Source organism: Salvia hispanica, chromosome 1, assembly GCF_029641045.1.
Source record: "Salvia hispanica isolate PSC_SH4W2 chromosome 1, Shi_PSC_v1, whole genome shotgun sequence".
NCBI lineage: Eukaryota > Viridiplantae > Streptophyta > Magnoliopsida > Lamiales > Lamiaceae > Salvia > Salvia hispanica.
Window position 1 is genome coordinate 52929403 of NC_142692.1, and position 25879 is coordinate 52955281.

At 33.8% G+C, this 25879-nt stretch overlaps 1 protein-coding gene and 1 long non-coding RNA gene across 4 annotated transcripts; both read left to right on the plus strand.

Moving 5' to 3' along the window:
* Positions 1 to 1237: 1237 nt before the first annotated feature.
* LOC125223523 (uncharacterized) lies at positions 1238 to 3233 on the plus strand. Of its 2 annotated transcripts, none has more exons than XM_048126704.2 (5): positions 1238 to 1382; positions 1548 to 1606; positions 1868 to 1912; positions 2711 to 2808; positions 2974 to 3233. In XM_048126704.2, the coding sequence occupies exons 2-5, from the start codon at positions 1553 to 1555 to the stop codon at positions 3059 to 3061; spliced, it is 285 nt and encodes a 94-aa protein (XP_047982661.1). In that variant the 5' UTR covers positions 1238 to 1382; positions 1548 to 1552; the 3' UTR covers positions 3062 to 3233. The 2 variants fall into 2 exon arrangements, with proteins under 2 accessions (XP_047982661.1, XP_088915155.1); XM_089059029.1 differs by lacking the exon at positions 1238 to 1382 and adding an exon at positions 1439 to 1473.
* An 821-nt stretch (positions 3234 to 4054) lies between these two features.
* Positions 4055 to 5743, plus strand: LOC125185547 (uncharacterized). 2 transcript variants are annotated; one of them, XR_007170166.2, is made up of 4 exons: positions 4055 to 4417; positions 5249 to 5322; positions 5407 to 5469; positions 5582 to 5743. It is a non-coding gene; the product is annotated as an uncharacterized LOC125185547 (long non-coding RNA). The 2 variants fall into 2 exon arrangements; XR_016134401.1 differs by lacking the exon at positions 4055 to 4417 and having other exon boundaries at positions 4741 to 5322.
* Positions 5744 to 25879: the final 20136 nt, after the last annotated feature.

Here is a 25879-nt window from a genome sequence, read left to right on the forward strand (position 1 = left end):
CCACGCTAATTAATATATTTGACAACATTTCATCAATTACAACATTGAATACCTTACGTAACGCCCTATCTGTCATAGAACCACCTCTCAGCTCTTGTACATGTAACGCCGCCTCCACCGACGTTCTACAACGCCACGCCGCCCATGCTGTGCAAGATATTTCTCCAAAAGTTTCATTGGCACTTTGAGTTGCACTTCCAGGTTCGATCTCGACTCCAGTTTTCTTGCCGAAACCCAGCACAACGACTATTTATTGAAGAAATCTCTCGTGTTTTCTGTCATGAAAGTAGAATTATTATTTGATAATATTTGATGATTTGATAAATGAGAATATTTATAGGGACAAAAAAAGTTAATAGCACTATATAAAAATTAATAGGGCCAATAAATGTTTGAGAAGAAGAAATGGCTGAGAATTCAAGGAGTTTTTGAAACCGCTATACTTTAATGTCTGATTTAATTGTCAATCCATTGTTATTACATTAAATTTATAGTATCAAATTGTCATTATGAATATTATAGTATCCAATAACAAACGGCCACTTTGCAATTTGCATTATAACTCGAAAATAAATATTACGGTGCATATTTCAAAGGAATTGAAATGATTCTTTCCATATTTAAATATATATGCAACCATCAACATGAATATTATGATTTCCATATCAATATCAATGTGATAATCAATGTAAACATTACTACGAGGAAGTTATAGAGTGCAACAGTAACAAAATTTAAATTGAATTATCATTAATACGATTATGATTAATATGGCAGTTATTTATGATTAATATGGCAGTTATGATATCATGACTGAGTGTAACGTTTGTTGATAAACAAATTAAATAAAAATTACATTCAAAGTCCAAAATTTATAAATATTTAAAAAGATGACCCAAAACTCATAAATATTTAAAATGGTGGCCAAAACTATATATGTATAGATAACTCTCAAAAACTCTAATTATTTATTCCATATAGTTTGATTAAATTATAATTTGTTCAATGACTTTTTAAATTGAAATATGGAGTAAATTACAAAGTTATTATTTTTCTTATTTATCTCATTCATGAATAAGTTGACTTTTTTTTATGATATTAAAAATAACATTATTTCAATATAATAAAAAAATAAAAAAAATATTTAGTGAAATATATGTTTTGAATATAAAAAGATTGACATTTTTTGCTAAGAAAAATTGAAATTTCATAATTTAATATTCTAATTATAATAATTAATGAAATTCAATAGTAAAGAAAGCAATGGAGGTATAGATATAATATAATTTCATCCCGACGGAGACGCCAACCCCACTTTGATTCGCCGCCGTCCAAATTCACCATATTCTCCACCACTGTCCCAGCAGCCCTCCAGCGTAAAGGTAATTCGATTCTGCAAATCATCCCCGATTTAAAATTCGTGGTATTCACTGACTATTTATTTTATGGTTTGTTAACTCATTTCTCGATCCGGTTTGTTCAGCAAAACTTCTCCACTCTTTATAGCTATTTTTTGCCAATTGTTTTGTGATTTAAACGTTTTGCAGAAAAAATGCCGTCTCTGCAAACAGCATTACCTCCTGAGCTTGCCAACAATGCCATCAGGGTCAGAGCATTTCTTAATCTGAATTTTTTTCTCTTAATTGTTCAGCCGTAATATGTATGAACTTTCCTGCTGAACAGAGTGTTTTAAATTATGAATTAGAAACATCAAAAAGTCAACAATTCCAGTTCTATTTTGTTGTACTATAAAGGAAGCTATGGTAAGCAGAGAATTAGTATGATTTTCTGTCCCTCTCCAATTGCAGCCTTACCAATTAATTTATGAGTTTTATTATGCAACTTATTTTGTAATTCTGATATGCAGCTTTATCGCGAATGCCTAAGGCGAGCTAAGTATATTGGGCAAAAGGTATTTTGTAGAATTGAATTTAACTTTTATGGCCATTGAAGAATATGCATGATTGTTTGATGAGCTGAATTTGTGTTTGTCTCTCAATACTATTCATACAATGTTGTGGACCCTTCATGTTGTTTTGTAAGTGTGAGAGTTTTGGGATTGTAGCTAATTGATGATCAACTTCCTTCCACATTCAATTCTGTATATTAAGCTATGGATTTATGTTCATACATAAGGCTAGCCTGACTAAGAGATAGATTAGTGAACATTTGACTCGTTTGGCTTCGCATTGGAATGCCTCATGAGGGGTTTGTTTAATCAGGTTGGATAGGTTACTATAGCATAGCAAATATCCCGCAACCTCTCGAATCTTGATTTTCCCTGAGGGAACAGCTATGCAGGTAGGGCTTTGTTTATTTCTGAGCATTCAAAAATTGAGGATCGCCCATTATTATTGCAGCAATGCAGCTACAACATGCTTATAGCGAACAACAATGCATCTATGTAATTTATTTTGATTATTCGAGATAAGGACAAGCCTAGTAGATTACCTCATTTATTTCAGTCTTGACTTTTTAAAAAACTGCTTGAAGTAGATAGAAATATTGTATAGGGAGTAGTAACGAGAGAAATGAAAGATATCTGTATCTCGGTTGCAAACTGAATCAAGCAAATTAGAAAATGCCTTATAGTTAATTTAAAGCTAACAGATTCTACTATTTTCAAGTTGAGATTGAATTTCTTCAGCAGCGTTTCTTTCATGAACAAAAAATGCGAACGAATCATTCTCCTATAACTATTGGAATGCAGAAATTCAACACTGAACTGCTAATTACTATGGTGAGAGAGCAGTTCAAGAAGAACATGCATGAGACGGATCCAGATAAAATTCAAAAGATGAAGGATGAGTGAGTCCCATTTTCTCTTTATTTTTGGATCATTCAAAATTATTATCATTCAATTATCACTGCTTCAACTGGCTTGAGGCTCTTTGATAAGATGTTCAAGTTTATGCTGCACTTGCCATCCTCTATCGAGGCTTGCTTATTATGTTGTTGTTTGCTGTACAACAGTGCAGCAAGAGGACTGATCAACCATATGTTATACGAGTCTGAAAACTTGTCCGGGCGAAAATTCAGCAAAAGCACTGACGGGAGCTGAATCTCAAGTGTGCTATGCTCTTAAGTTCATGGCGGCTTGCCTTTGGGATCTGCTTTTATGTTTGATTTGATTTCTTTAGTGAGAAAAAAAATTACATCTTGAGATGTGGAAAAGGTTTTCTTTGACTTGTTATGGCTTACTATATGAGATAAATTCGATGATACATTTTTCATATCTGTCATATTGGTAGAATAATGCAGGCAGAATCATAATTATGAAAAACAATTATAGAATTATGTAACACTTATCATGGAGATGCTTTCCAATCATATTGAAGGTTATTGAAAGCATTAACTTAGCAGTTGGTTGCTCATATTCACGCCCTGCTCTCGAGCTACTGCCGTGTCTACTCTCCCATTCATAGAAAGAGAGTTATATTGTTGTCCTTGAAATGCAGGTGAATGATTCGTTCTTCGAGGAAACTTCATCAAACTCTCTGTAGAGATAAAATAGAGATAAAATAATGATCTTGCATATGAAGGGCCAAAAACAACTTGGGATGCTACAGTCCAGACTGGGCTTCCAAAGAGCAAGCACAACATCATTCCTAAAGGAAGTCTATTCAAAATTTGAGTAGAAGAGGAAGAAAGAATTAATTGAGAAGAGGAGAAGAATTGAATAGACTGTAACTAGCTGCAATGTCATATTTTTGGAGAATTGAAGAAGTTATATTTTAGGATTTTTTGGGGATTTGATGGAATTAAGATTAGATTTAAAGGAAAAGATTTGAACATTAACAGTAATTTAGTAATGGATTATCTTAGTTGAGACAAATTAAAAAGAAAAGTGAGTCATCTTTGGTGGGACGAAGAGAGTAATTTTTTGATGTTGTTAATATTGTCCAACCATGCATACGCGTATTGCTTTAACTACACGTGTGTACTTAAGTACTCATTTTTCTTGCCACGTTTCATCGCTTACGTTTCTTGAACTCTATAAATTCAAACACTCCATCACATTACACTCACTCACTGATTCTTTCCGACCCCTTTTTCAGGCCAACCTCTCATCTAAATCTTGCAACAAAAAATCGGAAAATTCATCTTTGAAGCATTCCATTCAATTCTGGGAAGAATGATTTCACTAGATAACCTAAAACACGGCGTTTTAGGTTTTTCAATTCAAATTGTTCGTCGTTGTGTTTTCGATTCTTTAATTGAAAACATTTTTTTCAGTATTGAATGAGATACTAAGGAAACAATTTTTTTTTTTCATTTTTTGCTAAAATTATTGTTGGCCTTTATTGGGCATGATATAGTTTGTGTATGTGTAACTGTAGTTATAAGTCAAAATGAAGGAGAAAATAAGGCAGAAAAGAAACGAGTTGCCTCGCATATCAATTTCTCAGATTGCAAGGTATGTGACGAAGTGTTTTTTTAGTGAAAAGATAAGTATACTTAAATTGTATAGATAAAATATAATTTTTTCTATAATAGATATGTTTTTTATTAATTATTTTTAAAAAATTGTTAATTTTACTTAAAATAAACCTATATCTGATTTTAGAAATTATAAAGAAGACTTAATTTCCCCAATTCTGTATATGGAGTGGTGATCATGTAAATTTATCAGTTCTCTTCTTTTTATTACTTAACAGTTTTTTATATATTAGCTTGCTTATCATTTTTTTTTTGGTATTAGCATGCTTAACATTTTTTTTATGTATTACATTGCTTTATAATTCATTACACGTTTGTAAATATGTAATATTTTTCTATTTTTCTTCTGTAAATATCTTCACGTGTTTTCAAATGAAAGGGTAGTTGGCATTGGAATTTAAGACTAAATTTTGTAGAAAAAGCATATATTTAATACGCAAATGCAATAAATGCAAATTTGAATTAAACAATAACTTTTTTACAAATCATGCCTACCTGTATAATTGTATATGTCTGTCTGCATTTATATTAGTGGCAAAAGTCAAGTTAATTTGATGCTCCAGCTTACACACACAATAAATACAAAAATGGAAGGTAAATAAAAACAGTATTGAGATAAGAAATATGATCCCAACCCTCAACCATCACCATGCATATTGAAAGGCGTAACTGCATATTTTTGGCCACATTTTTTCATCTCTCTATAAATAATGAAATTATATCTTAAATTAAACCAACACACACATCTTTCATCCTCACCTCGATTAATTTCATTGTATTTTTTCGACAAAAATGGACAAACAAACAGCCCCCGTTGATTATTCTTTGCTTGACGGTGACGAACCGAAAACCTTGAGTGCATCTGAGCTTGAAGCCTTTAGGGTTTGTGCTTTTCATCACCAATAAATTTCTAACATTATTTTGTAAATTAACTTTTATTTGTTTATGTTTTTCTTGGTGTAACAGAAGGCAGCTCTAAATGTGATAAAAAATCACACACCCGAGGAAGCATCGAGAATATTCTTAGGGGTAAATAGTGTGTGTGTTTGAATCTTAATTTCTAGTTTGATCTTGATTAATGAGGTATTGAGGTACATGCATTTTTGAATCTGATAAATTTTAAAATAATTGATTGTTGCAGAAAATGGAGAGTTCCTCTACTATAACAAATAAAGTAGAGTCATGCAACAAGAGGTGATCATTGGAGGACCAAAAATAAATTTGATCATAGAATTTTATTGATTGTTATTGCAGAAAATTGAAATTTCTCCAACTATATATAATAGTAATGAATAAAGTATAATTCTGCGACAACAAGTGATAATTGGATGAGCAAAAATATTAGAGCAGCCGATCTGCACCATATACTTTGTAATATTGTGTTGATCTTAATAATATGCTTGTATTTTTTGGTTGGGTTTATATCAAGGACTTATTTTTATCAATTTTACCCCAATCATCACAAAATTCAATTTTATCTTTATTAGTTAATACTAGTATCATTTTTATGTACAAATGTATTAAGTGGAGAGAGAATAAATTACGCTAGAGAAATAACTAGAGAGAATGGAGTTTCGTTATAAAAAATGTAGTATCACATTAAGTGAGATTAATTTTACCATTTTGGACCGTCCCCCAAAAACATACTCTATACGTCCCCAAAAAATAGATGAGACAAGGAGAGTACTAATTTTACAAAATAAAAAATGTGTCACTTTAGAAGAGACGAGGAGAGTACTACTTTTCAAAAACATACTCTATACGTCCCCAAAAAATAGACTAATTTTACTATTTTGGACCGTCCCCCAAAATTAGAAAAAGCCTAAATATGGAAAGTTTTTCAACAAATAATAATCGTATACATCATTTATAATGTGGACCCTACAATCCAGTAACATTCATTCTGCTACGTTTTTCTTCTCTCTCTTACTATTTCTCATCTCTCTTATTTTACCAATTGCACATTAATATCTATGTTATTTTCAAGTTTGTCAATTTTTTTGGATGGAGAGAATATTTTATTTTATTTTATTTTATGGTAATAAAGGTGGAAAATGATAAACTTATTAATGTCATAAATTTGCACATTAAATTATGAAGTTTCAAACTTTCACGATTGTCTCAGCTATATGCAAAATATCATCTTCTTCTAATGATATTCAAAATAACATACTCCATTTCATTAAAATAAGTATTTCTTCTTTTATTTTTCTTTTCTTTTCTTTTTAATTTTCTTATTTTACTAAAAAAAATATCATTTTGAACATTATCAAAAGACGACATTTTGTATACTCCCATAAAAATAGAGACTTTTGGATGATACAAATTTTAATGCATAATTGGTATAGTAAGAGAGATAGAAAAAAAGAGAGTATTTAAAGTACCGTAAGAGGAGAATGAAACTCACCTCACTGGAGAGAAAAAAAAATATTATAAATAGAAGTGAATTATTTTTATGGGACAGACTAAAATGAAAAATGTCTCTATTTTTATGGAACTGATGGAATATAAAAGAGACAATTAAGAAAAAATAATATATAATATTTAGATTTTAAACTATATAAGATGAAACAAAAATTGACTAAAGTTCATTATTTAAATGTGTATTAACCCTGTTAGAAATACCTCAACTATCTTGTAACCACGTGCGAGATACAAACTAAAAATCATGTTTTGTACTGGTTCGTATATCTTTTTGTCACTATCGTTGATTAAATTCATGAAAATAATAATTAATTGAACAAAGAAGACATCCTCCTATCCCAACTTAAGGGGGACGTTTTCCCTTTTGGTAAATGCCCACCTAAGTAAGCCGTTTTCTCTTTTAATAATAATTAATACAATCATCTCTTCAACTTTATCATCTTATCTTTTATTATATCTCTTCCCCTATTTTATTCTTATTCTTATTTTATTCTCCTTTTATCTTTCTTAGTTTATTCTCTCTCGTACTATACTATTAATAAGTAAATAAACTAATTGATTAAACACCACTACCTAAATTACGATGTCAAAATAAAAATGTCTCAATTAAACCGGGACCGAGGGAATACATTTTAAATTGATTTGTAGATTTGTGTTACAAAAAAATTCAACAATAACAAAAAAAATCATAAATAAAAGTATGCACCATTGTTCTTCTTCTTATTGTTATTACCCTTGTCCCTTAAAAATAATAACTATTTTCATTTTGATCGTTCCTTAAAAATAGAAACTTTCTAAACTTTCTAAACTTTCTGTGTTTGGAGGTGGACCCCACAATCCACTAACACTATTTCCACCACTTTTTCTCTTCCTCTCTCTTTCTTAACTCAATTTTCTTTTCCTCTCTTTTACTTTCCTCATTCTTCTTTCTCATTTTACAAATCATGCATTAAAACTTGTGTCGTTTCAATACCAAAACATTGTTAGAGTTTGTATACTAGGAATCACCTTTCGAGTGATTGAATACTGTTAAAACTCTTATTTTATTTTCCAAAGGAATAAGCAGATATTTTTGTAATAATGTTGTTATGTTTAACATTTACTGGATGTTTATTACATGTTTAAATGTATAAGTAACTTAACAAAGTCTAAGTCTTTGTTTTAGTAGACCGGTTGTGGGCGTCGTTCACTTTAAGGTAACACGGTCAGTTCTGAACAAAGAAAAAGAAGAATTTCACAACCTAGATAGGCTTAGACTACCTATCGTGAAAGGTTGCAATGTCAGTCTGATTATTTCTAAGCCTTACTGAAATAAGATGACGTTGGTGTGGTATAGCACTGAATGGATCTAACAGCGAGACAGTCTTTATGCTATCTACTGAAAGACGAGGTCTTGTAAATTATTGTTTCTTAATCAATGTACGTTAGCATTGAGCATACGGTATTGATTATGCACTACTTTGACTTACCAAATGGTGCGATTTTTTCGCAACCCAATAAGCCTGGTATATTGGGTAGTGGTGATTAATATCTAGCGGTGCTAGGATTGCTATTATGTTGAATCATGCGCGAGGTGAGTCTCGTTTGATAACATCCTCAAGAGGAGCTTGAAATAAAGTTTTATTATTCGGAACCTAGCTAGTTGGAGTTTGATTACTCTATGAATAATAAATAAGAATTTCTTGCTGAGTCCACTCTTGGAATAAATAAGATATTAATTAATTAAGTCCATAGCAGACAATAATTAATTAATAGATGTTTTTATCTTAAGCGCGGGAAATAAATACCAAGCAATGGAAACCCGAAGTACTTATAATTTCGAATTTGGATGGGGAGTACAATATTACTTCTGTAGTGGCTGCTCGTAATATTCCAATTATAAGCTTATATTAAATTGGGTTTAATTTAATTAGTAAAAAGCTAATTGGAGGAGCCCATATCCAAAATCTTCCATAGATCCCTGTCTGGGCCCAATATGTGACTTAATATAAATAGGAGAATAAAGGAGACAGAAAATACACTTATTTTCTAGCAAAATTTTCGTCCCCCTCTCATACACTGTGAGGGACGATTTCTCTCATTCGAGGGATAGGTTTTCATCTTCTTTATTTAAGTCCTAGTATACTGGTGAGATCAGCCCACCCTGATATCAGTTTATAGTCCGGGAACCAGACAGAAGATCTGTGGTTTTGTACTAAAGATCTTCACGTGGAGAAGGCGCTAGCTATCTTCGATTCTTTAGAGAATCATCAAGGTATAATAGCTAAACTGTAGAAAAGCATGTTTTAGGTTTTAATTAATTTAAAGCATGATTTATTTGAGTTATGAGCATGATACATGTGATAATTACGCGAATAAAATTTGTCTAAATAATCTGCTAAATAGATCAAGATTATTATGTAATCGATTTAATGAGAGCACTTACGCTGCCAGTTCCTTCAAACATAACATTAAATTTCATACCAAAACATAGTGCTCCCCCCGTACAGGAACTGTCACACCTCAACCCTTATGGCTTATACACTTACTATAACTAAATTCAAAATTTAAAATAAATAATCCACGTGTCAACTACATAAAATTCACATATTATATCAGTTACATATTTCAAAACATTCTGAAAGGCAGTGGGACCCTCTTACCCCTCTATATACTACACATTTATCTACATGCAAAAATGATGAGGAAGAGAAGTTGCCAAAATGCGTCAGCCGCCGACCCTGATAACATGTGGAGTTCCTACTACCCATGTCAACAAATAATTTCACTGATATCTTAATCCTGAAAAATAATAGTGGTTTATATGAGCCACAACTCAGTGTATATAAACCTTATCTTTAATTCCACATACAAATATCAAACACAATCATTCACCAACATATATCACCGGAAGTAATAAATATCATACACAATTTAGTGTGAATGTGTTGACAGCAGGAATCGAACCCATGCCTTGGCTGATTTTTGGAGAGACAAAGTGAAGAAAGCGTGTAAGCTGAAAGACGTTTTTAGCTTAAGTAATAAGTCATTTTGTGAGCCGTTAGATTTGATCTTGTTAGATGGATTGTATCTGAGCCGTCCATTCTAGTTGACGGATAGTTAGATTTCTTGTTTTGTTTTTCCAGCTAAGGGCTTATATCCCCAATTTGTAGGGTTTCGATATTCATTCAATGTGAAACACAATTCCCTCACATCTACACTCTTACTCTTCTTGAATTACTCTTCTTGTATTCGATTTGTTACACGGTTGATCACCGGAGCTTCTGCCAACAAGTGGCGCCGTCTGTGGGAAGCGAGCTAAGATTCTCACCGGTGGAGCTAAAGGTCGATCGGAAATGGCATCGCGATTTGAAGCCGAAAAGTTCAATGGGAAGAGCGACTATGGGCTATGGAAGATGAAGATGCGAGCACTACTGATTCAACAGGGATTGGCCAGCGCGTTACAGACAAAAGATCCGCAAGAAAAGGGGAAAGAACCGCTCGATGAGAAGGCGCAAGCACGGCAGGAGGAGGTGTCGTTGAAGGCGCATAGCGCGGTGATCCTCTGCCTTGGCGATAAGGCATTGCGGGAGGTGCAAGCCGAAACAACCGCCGCTGGTATCCTCAAGAAACTGGATGAGCTGTATCTAGGTAAATCTTTGGCAAATCGTCTTTACATGAAGAGAAGGTTATATTCTTACTGTTTTGTAGAAGATAAGTCTATAACAGAGCAGTATGATGATTTCACCAAATCGGTTGATGATTTGGAGGCAGTTGATGTCAAGTTGAGTGATGAGGATAAGGCAATACTAGTTTTAAATGCCTTGCCAAAATCTTATGATCAACTTAGGGATGCCATATTGTATGGGAGAGATAAGGCTATTACTTTGGCAGAGGTCCATTCTGCCTTGATGGCAAAAGAATTGCAGAAAGGAATGGGTAGACAGGAGGAGTTGCAGGCACCAGAGAGCCTAACCATCAAGAAGTTCAAAGGAAAGAAAGGAGCCAAGAAAGAGTTTCCTAAGTCAAATTCAAAAGATCAAAAGGAGACTAGATCTTGCCACTGGTGCAAGAAACCAGGGCACTTGAAGAGAGACTGTTTTGCCTGGAAAAAGAAGCAGGCTGAGGAGGCTGCAGGAAACCTCAGATTGTGTGGAGGAGTTGGAGAATGCCCATGCTCTGAACATAATGGAAGAAAGTGAACAAAGCTCTTGGATTCTTGACTCTGGATGTAGCTTTCACATCTGCTCAAACTTAAATTGGTTCCACTCGATTGATGAAGCAACTGGTTCTGTTGTGCTTGGCAACAATCATATATGTAAGGTTGAGGGAATAGGAAGCATAAGGCTGAGGCTTGCTGACAGATCTATCAAGATTCTCACTGAGGTCAGGTACATTCCCGAGGTTAAAAGAAACTTGATCTCACTTGGTGCTTTGGAGAAGAAGGGGTATTCTTTTTGCTCCTCTGGTGGCATCATGACAGTGGGTGTGGGAGGTGAAAAGATATTGCAGGCAGATAGGAGAGGTAGCTTGTATTACTTGGAGGCGATTGTAATTAAAGGTGCTGAGCTGAACACTATGAAGTCTGATTCTATCAAATTATGGCACATGAGATTGGGACATCCTGCTTTTGGAAGCATTGATCAGCTAGTCAAGAAGAAGATCATTGCTGGTGTTGTGGAGAAAGGCAATCAGACTTGTGAGGAGTGCATATTGGCCAAATCCAAGAAGCTGCCCTATCCAAAAGGTAAACATACATCCTCTGCCCCTTTGGATTATGCCCATAGTGACCTATGGGGGCCTGCACCTGTGAATTCAGTGGGAGGGGGTAGATATTACATGAGTATAATAGATGATTATTCTAGAAAAATCTGGTTGTATGTGCTGAAAGAGAAGAGTGAAGCTTTTCTGAAATTCAAAGAGTGGTGCAAGCTGATGCAGACTGAAGGAAAAGGGGTCTTAAAATGCCTCAGAACAGACAATGGACTAGAGTTCCTGTCCAAAGAATTTGAATTTTTTTGTCAAGAGAGAGGGATCAAAAGGCACAGAACTGTGCCCCTGAACCCCCAGCAGAATGGGGTTGCTGAGAGGGCTAACAGAACAATCCTTGAGAGGGTTAGATCTATGCTTTTGTCTTCTGGGATGGAAAAGAAATTTTGGGCAGAGGCTGCTGCTACAGCAGTGAAATTGATAAATATGTGTCCATCCTCAAGCATAGGAGGGGATACACCTGATTTCAGATGGTATGGTGAGCATGGGAACTATTCTCATCTCAGAACTTTTGGTTGCAAAGCTTATGCACACTTAAGGCAATCTAAACTTGATGCCAGAGCACTGAGGTATGTTATGTTGGGGTACAAGACAGGTGTGAAGGGCTATAGGCTCTGGTGTGTGGAGCCTGGGAATCACAAAATTATTGTCAGTAGAGATGTTGTATTCACTGAATCAGAAATGCACTTCAAGACTATTAATCAGACTCAGATAGATAAAGAAAGATTACCAGCTTCTGAAGATCCTAGTGTTGAGGTGGAGAATCAATCAGAAACTGGTGGAGAGGTAGACTCTGAGGTTACTGAAGTTAGTAGTGATGGGAGTGTTGGTGGTACTCAGACAAGTGTCCAGCCAGATTTGAGCAATTATCAGTTGGCTAGGGACAGAGTTAGGAGAAAAAATATTAGACCTCCAGCCAGATATGTGGACTCAGAGATGCTGTATTTTGCATTGTGTGTAGCTGAGCAAGTAGCATTCTCTGAACCAGATTCTTATAAGGCTGCCATGAATTGTCCAGAAAAGGATAGGTGGCTTCAAGCAATGATTGAGGAGATTGATTCACTAATCAAGAATGAAACTTGGATTCTTGTAGATAAGGTGGATGGCAGGAAGGTTATCAGCTGCAAGTGGCTTTACAAGAAGAAGTTAGAATCTGCAGACAATGAGAGAGTCAGGTTCAAGGCTAGATTGGTGGCTAGGGGGTTCACACAGGAGGAAGGGGTAGACTATAATGAAGTTTTTTCTACTGTGGTGAAGCATGCCTCAATTAGGATTCTACTTGCAGTTGTGGCAAAAGGGACTGGGAACTTGAACAGTTAGATGTAAAAACAGCCTTCTTGCATGGGGACTTAGAGGAGACCATTTATATGCAGCAGCCACCTGGTTTTATACGGCCTGGAGATGAGAACAAGGTGTGTCTACTAAAAAGGAGCATCTATGACCTCAAACAAGCCAGCCGGCAATGGCACAAGAAATTTGATGAACACATCCTTAGCCATGGTTTCACAAGATCAAGGTATGATGAGTGTGTGTATATCAAGAAAGTAGGTGGAGCTGTGGTTGCATACCTTTTGCTATATGTAGATGATATGCTAGTGGCAGGGGAATGCAAGAAAGAAGTTGAGAAAGTCAAGAGAGACCTAAGCAAAGTTTTTGAAATGAAAGATCTTGGCTGTGCTGCTAGAATACTTGGCATGGATATTGTCAGAGACAGGAGCAAGAAGAGAGGGAAGAAATGCAATCAATACCCTATGCTAACATTGTGGGGAGCATCATGTATGCTATGATAAGCACTAGACCTGATGTGGCCCAAGCCATTAGTGTAACCAGCCGCTTTATGGCAGATCATGGAAGGTAGCACTGGCAAGCCTTGAAATGGACTATGAGAAACCTAAAAGGTGCTGGTGGTTTTGGGATTCTGTATAAAGATGTTGGAGAACCTGGAGGTGATGTTTTGGTTGGGTTTTGTGACAGTGACTTTGCGGGCAACCTTGATAATAGGAAGTCACAAACCGGGTACATCTTTACACTCTATGGTGGAGCTATAAGCTGGAAGTCTGGGTTGCAGAGTATGGTTGCTTTATCCACTACAGAGGCCGAATACATGGCCATGACAGCAGCTGTGAAGGAGAGTATTTGGCTTAGAGGGATTGCCGCAGAGTTTGGTGTGGAGCAGAAATCTATTTCCATTGGATGTGACAACAATGGTGCTATTAGTTTGGCGAAACACCAAGTCTTCCATGAGCGTAGCAAGCACATTGATGTGCGCTATCATTTCGTGAGAGAAGAGATTGAAAGGGGAAATATTGTTGTGTTCAAGGTGGATACTGCAGATAACCCATCAGACATGCTTACCAAACCTTTACCCAAAGAGAAGTTTGAGTTGTGTATGAAGTTGGTTGGCATGTGTGAAAGGAGGCAGTGAGTTCAGATTTCAGCAGTCAGGTGGAGATTTGTGAATGTGTTGACAGCAGGAATCGAACCCATGCCTTGGCTGATTTTTGGAGAGACAAAGTGAAGAAAGCGTGTAAGCTGAAAGACGTTTTTAGCTTAAGTAATAAGTCATTTTGTGAGCCGTTAGATTTGATCTTGTTAGATGGATTGTATCTGAGCCGTCCATTCTAGTTGACGGATAGTTAGATTTCTTGTTTTGTTTTTCCAGCTAAGGGCTTATATCCCCAATTTGTAGGGTTTCGATATTCATTCAATGTGAAACACAATTCCCTCACATCTACACTCTTACTCTTCTTGAATTACTCTTCTTGTATTCGATTTGTTACACGGTTGATCACCGGAGCTTCTGCCAACAAAAAGGAAAACACGTAATTAGTAAAACTGAAAACAGTATAGTTTTATAAAAAAAACTTGAGCTGCAAAATAATACATATATAAATGCTACTTGATAAGTCACGCACGTATATCAATTCTTCCACTACTGCATGTAACTTTAATTTATCCTAATACACGCATAAGTATTGTATTTGTACACATAATAACGTGGGAGTACATAACTAGTACTATATGGTACACAATCACACATATATAAAATAAATTATTGCACATATATATAATATAATATACTCCCTCCGTCCCGACTAAGATGACACATTGCTTAGCCAGCACGGGATTTTAGGAGTTATTGGTTAAAGTGTTTAATTGGAGAGAGAGAATGTGGGTGTAAGTATTAAAGTAGAGAGATAAAGAAAGATGAATATTTTAATAGGAGTGAGAAAAAGTGGTTGAGTGTATTAATTGGAGAGAGAAAGTTACAAAAAAGGAAATGTGTCATCTTAGTTGAGACAAACTAAAAAGGAAAACGTGTCTTCTTAAGCGGGACGGAGGGAGTAATATAATTTATACTGTATGAATGAATTTATTTTAAAAACTCTAGTGAATCAAGACTATTTATATATTAGAAGTCAGAACGTAAAATTAAATATATATTTGATGGCATACTTAAATACCTCTATAATAAAAATAACAATATACATATGGAAAGATAAATAAAAATATGTCAATATGCAAAATGATGCATGTTTCAGGTTAGGAATGTCACAGGAACAACAGTCTCATTTGTGGATAATACGAGTTTAATGATAAATTGGTTAGTGAGAGAGAGAGGAGGAGGAAAAGTAATAGATAAGAGAAAGGTGGGTAAAGTATGAGAAAAAATTTTCATTTTTGAAATAAGACTATTTTTGTGGACATCTCAAAATTACAAAATGAGACTATTTTTATTGATAGAGATACACTACAACAAAAAGATCGGATAAGGACACTTTTTAAATGCTATTAAGGACACTATTTCGTGTGTCTAACTATACCACCAACGCTTCATAAAATGTCTTTATTGTTGGTGTCTCAAATTATATTAGGGAAGCTTTCTTTTGTGTCCTAAATTATTATTTGTTTTTAAAATTTTCCGAACACTAGGAATTGAGTCTCAGTTTTTGTGTCATTAAAATATAAAATATTTTTTAGCAAAAGTATGTCTTTTATTGATACTAGTATTACCCACGTGCGATGCACGACGAAATATTTTTCCATCATACAATTCAAATTATTCTCACCCGTGCGATGCACGACACATTGTATATTCTTTTAATTTGTATAATAGTATAAATAATTATACATATTCAAAAATAGAAAATAAAATAAATTATTTGTTAAAATTAACCTATAAAAACGTATCAATAGATCAAAATCATTTTTCTGAAAAATGCTACGGAGTATCATTTTTGACATAAACAATTTATTAATATTAATCTATAAAAATACATATTAATATAATTGTATGACCAACTTAACAAAAAAATTTAAAATATTAGCTCATCCTCTCCACTTGACTTCATATGAGTTTAACAAACGAAGGAGTGGGAAAAGGCATAAACAAAAAAAAAAACAATAGTCTATAACTAATCCCTCTCTTGCTTGATAAAGAGGTCCCTGTAGACACCATAAAATGAATTTGTGGAACAAATAATTTCTCAACAGCCTCAACTTTTCCCCCTAAGATTCAACATTCAAACATTTCTTGAATGATCTTTCATCAATCAATTCGGTGTAAGTCTCCGTATACACCAGAAAATGAATTTGTGGAACAATATCTCTAAAATCTGCAATAAAATGTGTAAATCTTTATATACAAAGTACTCCATTGGCAATTTTTATGGAAGGATGTTGATCAAAGGATCAATTAGCAATGTGTATAATGATTCCATGATGACAACCTTTTTTCTTTTGGTAAGAACTAAAACATCAAAATTTTAAATTTTATTTCTATTGAAAATTATGTGATAGGAACCTAGATTTATTCTATAGAAATAATATATAAATATATATCAAAGACACTAGAATAAGATCAAAATCCTCGCATACAGTCAATGACGGATCCAGAAAATTGTAATCGTGGGGTCGGATAAAGAATTAGTATCAGTAATATATATATAGTATTTAAATTATTATTATTTAATTAAATATATTTAAATTATTATTATAAAAAATATATGCATTACAATTTAAAATTTACATTGTTTTAGTATTATTTAGGGTAGTAGGTGATTTCTATGAGAGTATTCATATCTTAAATATTTAATATTTCAATTTATTTTTAATATGTGATGCCGTGTACTTATTTTATTGTTTTATTGTTCTAATCATGCTTTTGTTTATGTTATTTTACAAATATTATTATTGATTTTAACTACAACTAAAAATTAAATTAATCTATTTACCATACTAACTAATATACTAGTTTTTTAAAATAATTTACACGGAATCTACTAAAGCTAAATCAATTGCATATAAATTAAACTAGTTATTATACTTAAATATATTAATTAGATAGTGTATAACATAAATTAAATAAAAAAATGAATAGTAGTATTGAAATTCCATGGTTACTAACGCAAAACAACGGCTTCTCTCTTCTCCCACATTTCTCTTTTCCCTGCGTCTGCAACTCTTTCTCATCAAGCTCAGTTCTTGAATTTAAATTTCTCCTCAAGTTAGATTCTTTTTCTTCATTTTTACAACAATATTTTCTCTTATTTCTTTCCTTTCCTTTTTATTTTTCTCTAAATTTTTAGTTACTATCTTCCTCATTTCTCTGACGTAGAAATGAAGCTGCCTTTCGTGGGGTCGGGAGGCGGAGTTGCCCTCAGTTGGCCGCCGATTATTGAGCTTCAAGCCAGCACTCATGGACCTGCGGTGGGGTCGGGCGACTCCGCCTAGGTCCGTCATTGCATACAGTAATATAATACAAAAATATTATAAGCATATAAAGTGATGAAGTGTTGAATTTTGGGTAGCAAATACATATCAATAGATCAAAACAATTAAGAAAAGCATCAATCACAAAACATTTGATAAAGTGAATCGAGGGTACAAAACAAACATTATCAATAGACAAATGTAGAAATAACTTTATGCATAAACTAATTTCATGTTAAATAATATTGATGAAGAATAGAAAGAATACCTAAAACCCGAGTCACGTGAAGAATGGAATGGAAAAAAGATAATGAATGTGTTATAGGCGATCAAATGTCATTTATTTATAGTAAAAAAATGGAGCATCTTCCAGAACCTTGTAATATTAATTGAAGGAACATCTTTTTAAATCCATGAACTTTGCCAAAGTATCATTTTAGGTCCGTAAACTTTGAAAATATCATTTTAGGTCCATCAACTATGGGTTAATATCATTTGAGGTATTTTGAATTTTTTTTTGGACGAAATTGCCCTTAAGACTTCCAAAGGTCAATTTGGACAATTCTTTCGTCAATCATCTTGCGTCAGAGACATAGAATCCAACAATTTTTAACGTTAAATTTTTATATTTAAATTCAATTTAGATGTTAATTGATCTTCATTTTGAAATTCATGTCCGAATGACAATCCAAATTAATAGCTATCTAATTTCAAAAAAATAAACTAAATAGAATTCACTCGTCTCCTATAGCAAGTTATTAAAATGCAGTTTAGATTGAAAAAATAATTAAATAATTAGTCATCTAATAATTGAAAAAATAAAGTATCAAGTCTCAATTCACTATCATTAAATAATTAGTCATCTAATAATTGAAAAACTAACACATAAAAAAAATTGTTGGACTCTAGGTATTTGACGCAAGATGAAAAGCGAAAGAATCGTCCAAATTGCCCTTTGAAGGCCTTAAGGGCATTTTCGTTCGGAAAAAGTTCAAAATACCTCAAATGATATTAACTTGTTGTTCACGGACCTAAAATAATATTTTTAAAGTTCACGGACCTAAAATGATACTTTGACAAAGTTCGTGGACCTAAAAAGATGTTCCCTCATATTAATTTATAATTAAAACCAGCCAATTTAAAGATATAACCGTCAATTTGAATTGCATGCATTAATTCCAAAACTAAAATGGCAGTTACATAATATTATTATGTACACTACAAAAATGCGCTCATTTGCTAGCACTATAAAATAAAGTATCAAGTCTCAATTCACTATCATTAAATAATTAGTCATCTAATAATTGAGAAACTAACACATAAAAAAAATTGTTGGACTCTAGGTATTTGATGCAAGATGAAAAGCGAAAGAATCGTCCAAATTGCCCTTTGAAGGCCTTAAGGGCATTTTCGTCCGGAAAAAGTTCAAAATACCTCAAATGATATTAACTTGTTGTTCACGGACCTAAAATAATATTTTTAAAGTTCACGGACCTAAAATGATACTTTGACAAAGTTCGTGGACCTAAAAAGATGTTCCCTCATATTAATTTATAATTAAAACTAGCCAATTTCAAGATATAACCGTCAATTTGAATTGCATGCATTAATTCCAAAACTAAAATGGCAGTTACATAATATGATTATGTACACTACAAAAATGCGCTCATTTGCTAGCACTATAAAATAAAGTATCAAGTCTCAATTCACTATCATCAAATAATTAGTCATCTAATAATTGAGAAACTAACACATAAAAAAAATTGTTGGACTCTAGGTATTTGACGCAAGATGAAAAGCGAAAGAATCGTCCAAATTGCCCTTTGAAGGCCTTAAGGGCATTTTCGTCCGGAAAAAGTTCAAAATACCTCAAATGATATTAACTTGTTGTTCACGGACCTAAAATAATATTTTTAAAGTTTAAGGACCTAAAATGATACTTTGGCAAAGTTCGTGGACCTAAAAAGATGTTCCTTCATATTAATTTATAATTAAAACTAGCCAATTTAAAGATATAACCGTCAATTTGAATTGCATGCATTAATTCCAAAACTAAAATGGCAGTTACATAATATTATTATGTACACTACAAAAATGCGCTCATTTGCTAGCACCATTGTGCTTGCAAACAGCTTACAATTGTGCTATCAACAGCTCATTTTGCTAGCACTTTTTGAGCACCTCGTGTGCTAGATATACCGCTCGTCGCAAACTTGTGACGACTTTTGCGAGCACATGTTCGTTTGGGAGCACCGTTGTGCTAGAAATAAGGCGAAGTCCGCCCTTTCTACATTGTGCTCGCAAATTTGCGAGTGACTCCATTGTGCTAGAAAAGTTGTGAGTGCCTCCATTGTGCTAGCAAAGTTGTGAGTGCCTCCGTTGTGCTAGAAAATTTGCGGACCATCATTGTGCTAGCAAATTTGTGGGTCTGTGCTTGGAATTTTGACTCATTTGCTAGCACAAAAGTGTAGCAATCAGTATTTTATTATAAATACTAAAGAATCTGCCGGATGACACATCTCTCCTGGAGTCTGGGCGTGCTCTGCGTGCCATCGCATGAGCTGTAACTTCAGACGCATACAATCGTCTTAATCTTGGGCCCAGAGGAAAATAATGCATTTCCTTGAATGGACTGCTACCATTGTCCTTAAATCTAGCCTGATCACAAACTTTGCATTCGGTCTTATTCTCGTCTTCTCCCCAATAGATCATACACCCTTTCGTGCAACAATGTATCTTCAGATGAGGCATATCTAAATAAAATGTGGAAGTTCAAAAATATTGAAATGTGGGAAAATGAGAATTTGGAAGAATAGCTAATAAATAAAATCATACCTTTAAATAATTGGAAAATGTGAAGTTGGACTGACCATGGGCAACAAAAACACCTCCAAATGGCATGCAAGAAAATGGAAGAATGAAAATTTGGAAATGGAGAAGAATGAGAATGAAGAAAGAAAGCGGATCTGGATAAAGATTAAAAGATTTTGCTAGCACTTTTACTCCCACCCGTACAGTCGGTGGAAAATGATTATATTTCCTTTTCACATGAAAATTTGTTTGCTAGCACATACGAGTGCTCACAAATTTTCTAGCATTAAGTGCTCACAATTTTGCTAGCACTTTTACTTGTGCTCGCAAATTTGCTAGCACATTACTCCCAAAAATAGTCGGTAGAAAATGATTATATTTCCTTTTTACATGGAAAAAACTTTTGCTAGCACATACGAGTGCTCGTAAATTGAAGGAAATTTGACTTAGTTGGTAATTTGCTAGCACTTTTACTCCCACTAGCAGTAAGTGCTCACAATGTTTCTAGCATATACCAGTGCTAGAAATACCACCCAATATTTCAAAAAATGGTTGTTTTTACCATTTATGCTCGCGAATGTGCTAGAAAATATTTCGAATTTTGCGAGCACAGCTTGGTGCTAGCAAATATTTGGTAGCAACCAGTGCCTTATTTTGTAATGTGATTTAATAACCGTTTGAAAATTAGCGTTTGTAACCGTTATATTAAACTAAATCTAATCTAATCTAATCTAAATATCTAAATAAACGCATGAATTAGTAAGAGTTAGGCATAAGTAACGCCTCAGCTTTTCTGAAGTGCATTTACGTTCCTCCTCGTATAAAATTATTATTCAAAACGTCCCAAAACTCGCCTTTTATATATGTATAGATTTGTTGGAAAAATGTCATTATTAATACTCCAGCGCATTCAAGTTCATGCCCACAACTGGATTTGTTTTTAATGATGTTTGTGGAGTTAAAGTAAATCTATAATTTGTCGTTATCCACATTTTCAAAAGTGAAATACTTGCATTCAAGTTCATACAAACAAACACAATTGACTGTTCTACTCTTTATTCTTTTTAAAGGGAAATTTTAAGAGTAAATGCTAACAAAATAACTTAATTGTAATGTTGGTGTGCATATGAATGCGACGTGTATGTTTTTTTATTCTACTCCTATATTAATGTTCATGGTAAGTTGTTTAGATAGAAGAAGATGAAAATGCAAATATGAAATATCACGTTATATTAGGTGCAATAAAAAATCACTAGATCTGACCTTATTATAGCAACAATATTATGATTCATTTTCAAAATATAAAAAGCTACATTCAAGTTCATACCCACAATCTTATTTGTCTTTTATTACTAGTATTTCCTTTTATAAAAAGTAGATATAGTTGTATATAACACGAGTTTTAATATGCAATTAATAAAATAAGAGAGGTCATTTTCGTCCGTCCACTAATAAATGTCTCATTTGCTCTTTTTACTATTTTCGGTAATGGACCTCATATCCACTCACTTTATTTTACTCACATTTCAATATAAAATTAATACATAAAAGTAGGACCCGCCTCCCACTAACATTTTTTACTCACTTTCTAATACATTTTGTAAAACTCGTGTCTGGTCAAAACTGATCTTATATTTATGGACGGGAGGAATAATGTTTATTTTCGTTTGTTTAGATAAAGAAGATGAAATTGCAAATAAGAAATATCATCTTACATTAGGTGTAATCTAACTCATAAAGGAGTGACCTTTTCTCATAAGGAGTAGTATAATTTATTTTACTGTAACCAAAAATATTATGATTCATTAATTTTCATGTTCAAAACTAAAAAAGATGCATTCAAGTTCATACCCTCAACCCCATTTGTCTTTTTTTTGACATAAAATATATATCTATAATTTGGTTACAGTCGATATTTTGAATATTAAAATGGCCGCATTAAAGTTCAGACAACAAACCTATATGTCGTTTATTGATATTTTTTTAGATAAAAAAAGTTGGCATTATTCATACTTTGCAGTTTACACTAAAACAATGGTGTATTCAGGTTCATACCCACAACCACATTTGTTTTTAATGATGTCTATTGAGTTAAAGTAAATCTATAATTTATCTTTATTCATATTTTCAACAATGAAAAGGTTGCATTCAAGTTCATACTTACAAACCCATTCGGTTGTTCTGCTTATTATCTTTATTTTTAAAGGGAAATTTTAAGGGCGAATATGATTAAAATAACGTAAATGTGAGGTTGGTGTGCATACAAATAAGACGTGTATAGATATTTATTATATTAATGTTTATGGTCATTTGTTTAAATAAAGAAATACTTACTCCAATCCATAAAAAAATGTCTCATTTTCTTTTTTTACTTTGTTCCACTAGAAATGTTATATTTTTATTTTTAGAAAAATTATTTCTCATATTAATATAAAAAATTATATCTTCATTTAACACACAAAGTAAACTTCCTAAAATTTCCACTACAATAAATATATCTTATAAGGACGCAAAATTAGGGACGCAATCATTTGCGTTGGAAATTTTTTAAAAGTAGTCAAAATTTGGGACGCAAAATAAAGCGTACTTAAATTAGTGACGCATTGTATACACATGTCTCTAATTATTTAAATTAAGGACGCAAAAAATATATGTTTCTCTAAGTGATTAATTAGGAACATATTAAATAAATGCGTCTCTAAATTTAGAGACATATTAGATAGATATGTCTCTGATAATTAAATTAGAGACTCATTGATGATATATGTCTCTAATTATTCTAGTTAGGAAATATATGCGTCTCTAAATTGGAGACGCATTTGAGTAGAAGTGTCTCTAAATGATAAATTAGCTATATGCACATAATTTATGAAAACGGCATATCTCTCTGTATTATAAAATGTAAGCCCTAATATTTAATACTCCATCCGTCCCGCTTTAGCAGTCCCATTGATTTTTCTGCCATCTTTTTGTAAAAATGATAAAAAATAGTTAAAGTGGAGAAATGGTAAAATAAGAGAGACAATAATGTAAATAAGACTCTTCTCTATATTATTCTTTCTCTTAATTTACCATTTCTCCTCTTTAACTATTTTTTATCATTTTTACAAAAAGAGGACAGAAAAATCAATGGGACTGCTAAAGCGGGACGGAGGGAGTAGTATTATTTGAAATCTTCATCCCCTCTCTGCTCTCCGCGCTTTCTCCTTCCTCACAACACTCTCTTCTCCCATGGAGCTGCTCCTCGGTGATTAGCCTTTCCGATTGATTCAGCAGCGATTTGAAGAGATTGACGCCTTGATGCTTCGCGGTGTAGTTCCATTGGTAATCTGCCTTCGCCAATTACTCGAACATCGCCTCCGCACTGTAGGAATATTAGCTCTCACAAAATGATATTAAATCTGAGGGAATGAATAATTTATTGAAGTGCAAAGTGGCTATTTATAATAATAGCATTACAATAAAGATGGTAACAATAAAATCAAATATGCTGACTATCCTAAAGAATAGGTGCCATCAATCTCCACACCATTTTCATCTTTAAATATCTTGGACCCTGGAGTGATAGGATTATGAACTTCATTGCTGCTCTCCATCCCAAATCTTTTCAAAATCTCCAGAGCATACTTCCTTTGGCTTATAAATATCCCCTCACCAAACTGCACCCTTCAATACCGATTAAATACCTCATTTTTCCCAAATCTGACATATCGAACTCATTCATCATCGAATCTTTGAACTCACTGATCATAGCCTCATCATCTCCAGTATAAATTAAATCATCAACATACTAGCTAATAATCAAACGTTTACCTTGCTTGTTATGTCACATTTCCTGAAACCTTCTCTTAGGAAATAAGACTCAATCCGGCTGAACCAAGCTCTGGGTGCTTGTTTGAGTCCGTACAACGCCTTGTTGAACTTATAAACCTTATGAATTTTATCTTTCACTTCATAACCCCTTGGTTGTTCAACATAGACATCCTCCGTCAACTCTCCGTGGAGGAATGCTGACTTAACATCAAATTGATAAATATTCCAGCCCTTTTGTGCAGCAAAGGCAAGAATCATACGAACCGTATCCATTCTAGCAACTGGTGCAAACACCTCCTCATAGTCAACTCCATATTCTTGTGCATACACCCCTTTGCAACTAAGCGAGCTTTATACTTCTCAATCTCTCCAAGCTCATTCAACTTCGTTTTGTATATCCATTTGAGCCCAATGCTTTTAGCTCCTCTTGGTAGCTATGTTAGAGACCACGTTCCATTCTTCTTAATTGATTCCATCTCTAAATCCATGGCTTCCCTCCATTTATCAGCCTTTACTGCTTCTTCATAAATGATTGGATCTGCACTAACAAAGAAAGCCATATTGATATTAATGTCTTCATCAGAGAGACCAACATTAATTGCCTCTTTATCCCATTCATTTTGCAATAGTCATTGAATTCTCTTGAGGCGAATTCACCACCACGATCTGTCCTAAAGCACTTAATGCCCAAACCAGTTTCCTTCTCCACAGAATTTTTAAAGAATTTGAAAGCAGCAAATGCATCTGACTTTTCAACTAAGAAATTCACCCATGCTTTTCTACTGAAATCATCGATAAAGCAAATCAGATACCTTTTATGACTATTGGAGATCGGAGATATTGGTCCGCACAAGTCAGCATGAACAAGTTCCAGTTTCTGGGATGCTCTCCATGTGCTCCTTTTGGGAATTGAGTCTCGATGTTGTTTTCCCTTCAAGCAATCAGTACATACATCGCTGGACTCGGAGAACTTAGGCAAACCTCTCACCATTTCTTTGAGTTGCAAAGTCTTGAGGCCTTTATAGCTGAGTTGACCATATCTACGATGCCATAACTGAGCTAGATTTTTTGTTGTTGCTTGAAGACACACTTCCTCTTTCATTTGCTTATTAGTAACTTCAGATAGCAAAACAAACATTCTATTTGCAGTCATTTTGGTTTGAATGATCAAACCTCTTGATGGATGGTATATTTTGCATTCATTTGAGTGAATTAGAATGGCTAACCCTTTCTCCTGCAGCTGCCCAACACTTAGAAGATGATTCTTCAACTCTGGCACATAAAACACTCCGCTTATTATGTGAGTGACACCATTGAGACACAATCTCACATAGCCCTTCCCAGCTACACTCATCTTCATATTGTTTCCGAGATTAACCATCTGCTTGAAATCTTCATCCAGCTCACAAAACATTGATCGATCTCCACACATATGATTGCTGCAACCTGAGTCGAGGAACCATACATCATTTCGACTTGCTTTATGCAACTCTACATAAGCCATGAGAAGCATTTCTTCAGTGTCATTTATCTCCGCATAATTGGCCTACTTTTGCAACATTGGACACTCATATTGATAGTGTCCAAGCTGATGGCATTTGTAACACTCAACAGTGGCTTTGTTGTAGAATTGGGGACTTCTTCCTCTGCCTCTTCCTCCTCTTAACACAGCTCTCCCACGACCTCCCCACCATTCCTTTCTTCATGTGTTACTTGAGTGCCTGCTCTTCTCCATGACTCCGGTGAAACTTTTGTTCATACACAATCAGTGAACTTTGCAGTTCATCAATTGTGAGTGAATCAATATCCTTATATTCTTCGATCGAGACAACTATATAGTTGAATTTCTCGGTCAAAGTCCTAAGAATCTTCTCGACGATGGTGTTTTCGCTCATCTGCTCACCATAACTCCTCATCTGGTTAGCAACAA